The following is a 7642-nucleotide window of genomic DNA, read 5'->3' on the forward strand; positions in this document are numbered from 1 at the left end:
TTAATAATGTGCTTCTGGAACGCATGCCATGACCCTGACTTTACTAACAGTGCCCCACAAACAGAACAAAACCACTCCCCCTATATGATGCTGCTCTAAACAGTACTGAGTGCCAGAAAGTAACCAATAGGCATGCATGATCTTAGTTCCCTGAGAAGTAGAGAGGATCAAATAATATTCTTTATATGGCTTATTGAAGAAAGTGTGGTGGAGTCTGTTGCTCAACCAATGAAGTAAATCATTGGTTCATGTTATCTGACTCTCTCTATCCCAGGGTTGAACAGTGATTTATTGGAGGAATTTTTGCATCAATAATTAAGTAAATATTCATGGATAATTATTTACACAATTCAACCACATCTACTGAGCAGATGCAACCTATGGAGAGGTTGCTCATGCTGAGTAGGTCTTTCATCCACTGGTAGCACCACTGAAGTCAATGAGATTACTAGTCAATGTGAGTAAGGCTATCAGAATCTGACCCTGAGTCTTGATCTTGAACCTTAAAGACTGCATTAACTTCAGCAGTCTTTGCATCAAATCCTAAATGGAGATCACACAGATGAATTAAGGGTCAGATTCTTATTTTAAATTATGATGTAAGGAACCACCTGTGCATAAAGCCCCCACTGTAGCAAATGGAGGTTGATTCTGCAGTTCTCATTCAGCCAAACTCCCTCCAAAGTGAATGGGGGTTTTGCCTGAGTAAGGACTGCAGGATTGAGTTCTCATCCTAACCAGGTCTGTTTGATATTTGTGGTGGTAACTTACCATCCTGCAATAGTTGCACTGGCCAGGAAACAGACTTTTTATAAACATCATATAAACTTCTCACCCTAGATTGGAGGGGACTTTTCTGCAAAGTGAAAATGAACAAGTATAAGTCACTGGTCAGGTGCTTGTTGTTAAAATCATTATGGCTTTATAGGAACATTTAATTCCTATTGAATAACTGAGTGTGAACGTTTTAACTGGCTCAGCAGATTTGATCAAAGATTCCTCTGAGCAAGGCTAAAGGACACAAATCCTCTTACAGTACAAGCACAACTACAGGATGAATTGTAAAGCTGTAAACTTTTTATGAAATATTAACACACCATATGTTAACAGGCATATGCTGATCATCATTATAACAAGTGATAACAGAATACCGTACGTAAAAAAATAAATTGGTTCCTATTGTAATTATTTGAAACATATTCAATAGTTACATTAAAAATACTTTCATAGAAATCCACTTTATTGACTGATTTGTAGGAAAATATACTTACAAATGGATGTATGCAGTACATCTTTAAGCCAGTCAGGGTGAATATTAGTCTATGTATCAGTCAAAAGAAAAAAAATTCATATTCTTTGGGGGAGTTCAGTCAGATGAGTAATTGTAAATAAAAGTAAAATAAAACCATAGGGAAATGCCGTGTTTTCAAGTGCATTGCCGTACAGATCAGATGGTCAGCATCTGCAGAAATCTTTCCCTATTCAATTATGTAATAGCAAAAAACCCCAGAAAATAAAGCCACAGTTTGTTACATGTTCCAAGCAATTAAAAATGATTTTATGGCAAAGAAATTACTTTTAAGGCATATGTCATCTGTTCCATCCATACTTCACCCCCACTCGAATTTAACTGTCAATCATCTTTTCTCTTTCACAGACTCCGTCTGTTTTTACAAAGGAAAACACAGGGAAATGACTGTTTACAGCACGCCAATCTGATTTAAAAATGAGGAGCGCAGCAGTGAAATGTGTGTCTGCAGAGTGGGAAGCCACTCCAACCTGAGCACCCAGTGACAAATACAAACCTTTCTGGTGGGGAGAATGGATATTTTAATGAAGCTTTCCAGCATCTCCGAGGTAGCACATTTACCATGTGTTGCTTTGGTTGTTCTGACAATCATACAGTTTATTGACTTATTTAGCCCCACACTGCCATCTCATGCTGCCCTCAAACTACCTGAGTTTGCCTCACCTCTCCTTCATGCCATTTTAAAATGAATTCTCCATTTTACAGAAGGGAAAATGGCTTATATTTTTTCTCATCTCAGCTACTTCCATTATTTTCTAACATTAACAGCCGTGTGTGTGCACTGGATCAAGAGGGCTGCTTTCATCTAACCATCAGTAGTTTGCAAAGGTGGGACACACCTTCAGAAGAAGTCTTACTGCCTCCTCTTTCAAGAGTGTTGAACGTTTAAACCAAGTTTGAATCTTTTCATCACTTGAATCCTTATTTCCCCCAAAAGGCTATAGGTTAAAGAGCCTGAATTTGAAAATGTCCCAATTTGGTTTTCGGCTAAACCATTCAAACTCAAAGTGGGCCACATGCTGCAGTCTTTACTTCGGCAAAACTGCCATTTGAGTTAGTCCTGAAGGGAAACGGTCTATTAAATCAACACCTAAGCCTGAACCACTGAAGACCTGCTTGCATCTATGCCCAGGATGAGTCTAAGTGAACTGAGCAATAATAGTATAAAGCAGATAAAACAGCCTAAGTTACTGGTTTATCATTTCTACTGCTAACATAGGGATTCCAAGGGAAGAGGGTCTGTCGACACCTTCCTGTAAAACAGCCAAGACAAGGAAGTGGATATCTAGTGAGTCAAAGCTGTAGATTTGATTTGGACGCTTCAAGGTGCCTGCCGTATTAGATTAGATCTCATTCCATTTCAAAGTGTTGTTTACTAGGGAAAGGTTTATGTGGCAGATGCCAAATCCTACTGCCTATGGAGGGAATGATACGCATAATAAGACAGAGCAGCATTTCCTCCATCAGACAGATACACCTTGCAGCAGTGCAGTTGGAGAGGGACTGTTTGATTCTTTAAATGTTAGCTGGGTCTTACAGAAAACTGGAAATGTTTTTTTCTGTTGATGAATGCACAGATGCCACCCTGTTTCTCATCCTACCCGTCAGTGGTTATGGGATTTAATAAATCCCCCGGGGGGGGGAAGGTTATTTTAATCATTGCTCAAAAAACAAATTTGGACTCAAACTATAAGGACAAATAGAAAAATGAGAGAATAATATTAAGGATTGGAACAGCTAGCCATCCATCAGAAATGTGTTCTTGTATCTCAGTGATATTCTGCTGCATTTGTTTCTCATTTTAAAAAATAAATCTAATGGGTTTAATTTGCCCTAAGACTGTAAATGTGAAGGATTTAAAGTGTCTGTGGTGTGGTGATTGCTGTTCCTTTGAACAGCTGCACAGCAGGGTGCCGTCAACTCCACATGTGAGAATGAGACCAGAACCCAAACTCAGCCCCTGAGATTAGCCCCTTTGAGGAGTATTGAGGGAGAAAGGAAGAGAAACTCTCAGGGGAATATGCAAGGGCCACTAGAGGACAGAAAGCTCCAAGTACCTATTTTCACTTAAGCCCTATGTAAAACCACAATTCAGAAGAGTTTAGAGTACAAAGGTTTATTTAGAAAAGAGTTTGGATTGTTCTTTAGACTTTTTTTTTTTTTTTTGGGCAAACACTTAAATCCTTTCAGAATATCAAAGATTGTCAGTGGCTATTACCTGGCATCCTCCTCAGTTGTCCTCCACCTCACCAGTAAAACCTGGTGCTGGACTCATCCCAGGAAGAAACAAGTCCCAGCTTCTCTAACTGCCAATAAACACCCAAATCTCCCACTTCAACACCAGCCCATCCCTCCCTCTCCCCAGCTTTGCTCGGCTTCTAGACCTCAGAGTCCTTTACAGTGGTCATCATGCCCAACACATAATGTCCCACCCTCTTCTTTATGTTTCCCCTCCTCCCCTCCAAGGTCAAAATGCAAATTCATCTTCCCTCCCCTCTGTAATTTATCCCTCTTGACTCTAACACTGGTTCCCCCACCCCCACTCCACGCCATGGTCAGTGAACTCACCCCCTTACCCACACCCCCACTTCTTCACTACTCTACTCCAGCACTTGTCCCCTCTCCTCTCCACTCCAGCTCAGTGCAGACACTTCCCCTCCACTCCAGCTCAGTGCAGAAAATTCTTCTTCTTCTTCTTGAAGAGGATGTGTTTGAAAGACCTGCGGAAGTCCTGGTTGAAGATTGTGTAGATGACCGGGTTGAGGGAACTATTGCAGTACCCGATCCAGAAGAAGAACTTGAAGAGAGTCTCAGGGATCTCACATGCCTTCCGGCAGATGCCATAGAGGCTGTAGCTGAAGAAGAAGGGGAACCAGCACACCACAAAGACCCCCATGACCACAGCCAGCACAAAAGTGAAGCGTTTCTCCCGGGCCTGGGTGACCTTCTTACGGCAGACGCTGCTCCGCTTCTTGCGGCGGTGAGAGGAGAAGAGATCCCTGGAGCGATTGCTGGAGCGCTTGGAGGAGTAGGAGTATGAGAAGGACTGGCTCTTACTGCTTTTGCGGGGGTGATCATCCCGGCTCCGCCTCCGCCTGCTCTCTGAGGTGCTGCTCTCCTCCAGCTCAATGTCCTCCAGCTCTGAAGCTTTGCGCCACTGGTGAACCGAGTAATGTCCATTCTCCCCTGGCTGCATCCTCAGTGACGTGCAGCCCCGACGGGCCCGGCTCAGCCCATTCTCAGACAGGGAAGAGCCCTCGGGCACCGTGCGCTTCTCAGAAAGGGTCCTGGTCCTCAGCTTGGCCACCCGGTAGATGCGGACATAGACCAGCACCATGATCAGGCAGGGGGCGAAGAAGGAGCCAATGCAGGAAGAGAGGATGTACCAGGTTTCATCATTGAGTTTGCACAGGGGGAAGAGGTCCCCCTCGGGGTCCCGGTACACGGAGATCAAGGGTGGGAAGGAAATAATGGCTGAGATGAGCCAGACAGTGAGGATGATCCCCTTGATCCTCCGTGGAGTCCGTTTGAGGTTGTACTCCACCGCCTGGGTGACAGACCAATACCTGTCCAGGCTGATGGCGCACAGGTGCACAATGGAGGAAGTACAGAACAGCACATCCAGCGCCAGGTAAATGTTGCACCACGCTTTGCCGAAGTACCAGTAGTCCATGATCTCGTTGGCCAAGGAGAAAGGCATGACCAAGGTGGCCACCAGGATGTCAGCGCTGGCCAGGGACACCAGGAAGAGGTTCTGGGGGGCTCGCAGCGCCTTGCTGGTCAGCACCGCGATCACCACCAGCACGTTGCCCACGATGGTGAAGACGATCAGGAAACCCACCACGGCTGCCAAACTGGCCACAGCCCCAGGGGAGTAGTGAGAGGGAGGCTGCTGTAGGGGCGAGGAGGAAGAGGAGGGGAAGGCAAGGGATCCATTGGGGGTGCCAACACTGATGTTCATCAGCACCAGCAGATCCATAGTGGTAGTGGGAGGATCCTATACAGCCATGGGAGTCAACCTCCCAGCCCCAGAGACCAAGCCACTGGGGCTGCCTCTCCAAGTTGGTGCCTTCATCCCCACCAGTGGAGAGAAGGCTGCTTCCTTCTGTCACACAGCGAGCTGGAGAGTGGGGCTCCCCTCCGCCCCCCCCAACAAAATATCCGGCCCCCTCCCCCGTTGCAGGCTTTCCTTCTTGCTAAGTACCCAGGCACATGGCCGAGCCCAGGAACGGCCGGCACCGGGCGGACTCTGCCTTCCCCCCGCTCCTGTAATCCTGCCGGGGACAGCGGAGGCGCCCAGGGGTGCAGGTAACCCCTCTCCGCGCCGCTCGCCCGGCTCCGGAGCGCGCCCCTGGCTCGCTGCCCCTCCGCTGGCCCCTTGCACCGAGAGCTCCCAGCCGGCGGCGGCTGCAATCCCATCAGGCGGCGCCTCCTCCCTTCGCCCCGCGCCGGAGCGAGCTCGGCGCGAAGTAGCAGCTGCCCGCTCGCTCCGCTGTAATCTCACACGCGGCTCCCCATCCGCTGCCTGCCCGAGCGATCTGAGCATGCTCCGTCCCAGCCGCTGCCTGAACCCCGCACCCGCCCCTCGCTCGCTCGCTGCTCCGGGCTGCAGCCCCCCACCCAAGCCGGGTGGCACCGCGCCCGCCTCGGCTCCCTTGTCCCGTCTAGGCACCGCTCACCCGCCCCGTGCTGCGGGCGGAGGGCGACGCGCGGCTGCGATCCAGCGGCCCCTCCATCTAGCTAGCGCGGACCCGCCTTGGGTTGGTTTTTGTTTGGGTCCCCCCCTCCCTGTACTTCCGCTTCACTTTGCACCCAGCCTTGACGCCCCTGTCTGCTCGTCACGTCTGCTCGGCCGGGCAGCGGGCTCCTGGCGCCGATTCAAAATCAGCCCTCGCTGCTATTGTCTTTTATTATCACGGCGCTGCCGTGTGAACCGGCCGGTAAATGCCGTGCCCGCTAGAGGTCGCTCTGACCATGCCCATCCCACGGCAGCTCGCGGTAGAAAGCCTAGGGAGGTGAAGCGGAACCTTATCTCCCAGCTGTGTGTTATGTGAGTAACATGAAAGGCGCTGGCAGTTTGTAGGACCTTGCAAAGGGGGGTTGGATTTCTTTATTTTTATTTATCGGGATTTCGTTTTAAGCCTTGTACATCTAGCATGCTGCTTCCCCCCCCCCCCGCCCCCGAAAAACCAAAGTTTGCCGCTCCCTCTGCACTCTAGCTGGAATTCATTGGAAAGGTGGTTTATAATTGTTCTTTAAAAATGCACCGTGTTTGCGTTTAGACCTGCTTGAAATAAATAGATCGGATTCTGGGGTGCAGCGGAACCTCACAGACATGAGGTTATGGGCAACCAACTTGAACTCTGGTTTGTTTTTGTTTTTTAAATTCTGCGTGTAGAATATTGATCGCATAGGAAAGAATGCTTCCCTTTATAGGTGGAATTAAGGGTAATACTCTTCTAGAGCCTGGTCTTCCTATTTAAGGCAAAACTCCATCTGATTTTGATGGTAGCAGGATTGGGCCCTTAATGAGCTGAAAGGGCTTTTTAAATTCAGGAAATAAGTCGTGCTCTCTGGAAGAACTCCCTGGCATAGGAGACTATTATTAATCTCTGGTATCTGAGTACCAGGTTCAGAATGTGATGTTCCCTTGTGTTCCTTTCTTGTGGACAAGGTAAAGGCTATAACAGGGCATGTTGAGCTGTTTTCTTCACTCAGAACCCAGACCTTTGCACCTGTCCACAAGATGTGAGCTAAAAACATAAGCACAACAACAACAAATATGTTACTTCCTTTTCTAAATATCCTGTCTTCTCTGAGTCTGTCTTTTAGATTACAAGTTCTTGGGGCAGACTCTCTCTCTGTGCCGAAAACCAGTGCTTTAGTAATTGAAATTGCTGTGTGCTTTAGTGAAGCAGTGAAATTGCCAGTGCTTTAATAATAATAACATAATTTTGCTCACACAGTTAGTCCCATTGATTTCAAGTGAGCTGGCCTTGGAATTCAGTGTCCAATCCCATTAGTGTTAGTGGGGGCTCTGAATTCAGAGCAATATATGGCCTTTAAGACTAAGCTTGTGTTGACAGAGCTGTATGGAGATGTTTTTGTATTACCAACCAGTACTGTGTTTGCCCCTTGTAGTTTGTTTATTAATCCTGCACGCTCATGAGCACCGAAGGCACATTGGAATAATTTAAACAGTAAGGATATGTTTGATGCTAACAAGAGCGGCTTTTATTGAACATAGCTTAGTTATTTTATAAAGGATTGAGTCAACAAATATCAGACAGGCTATTGCTTGATTAAGTGCTAATAACATCCCCATATTACAAC

The 7642-nt window shown here is 47.2% G+C and overlaps 1 protein-coding gene across 2 annotated transcripts; it reads right to left on the bottom strand.

The window, feature by feature from the left end:
• Positions 1-3898: 3898 nt before the first annotated feature.
• ADRA2C (adrenoceptor alpha 2C) lies at positions 3899-6287 on the bottom strand. 2 transcript variants are annotated; one of them, XM_039539372.1, is made up of 2 exons: positions 5989-6287; positions 3899-5201 (listed from the first exon to the last, which is right to left on the bottom strand). In XM_039539372.1, the coding sequence occupies exons 1-2, from the start codon at positions 6043-6045 to the stop codon at positions 3978-3980; spliced, it is 1281 nt and encodes a 426-aa protein (XP_039395306.1). In that variant the 5' UTR covers positions 6046-6287; the 3' UTR covers positions 3899-3977. The 2 variants fall into 2 exon arrangements, with proteins under 2 accessions (XP_039395306.1, XP_039395305.1); XM_039539371.1 differs by having other exon boundaries at positions 3899-6284.
• Between the last annotated feature and the right edge of the window lie 1355 nt (positions 6288-7642).

The sequence above is a fragment of the Mauremys reevesii genome, linkage group 5 (assembly GCF_016161935.1).
Source record: "Mauremys reevesii isolate NIE-2019 linkage group 5, ASM1616193v1, whole genome shotgun sequence".
Lineage (NCBI taxonomy): Eukaryota > Metazoa > Chordata > Testudines > Geoemydidae > Mauremys > Mauremys reevesii.

What these genes read in the sequence shown, in the direction of transcription:
- ADRA2C (XM_039539371.1), bottom strand. Translation starts at nt 5,288, where the DNA reads ATGGATCTGCTGGTGCTGATGAACATCAGTGTTGGCACCCCCAATGGA.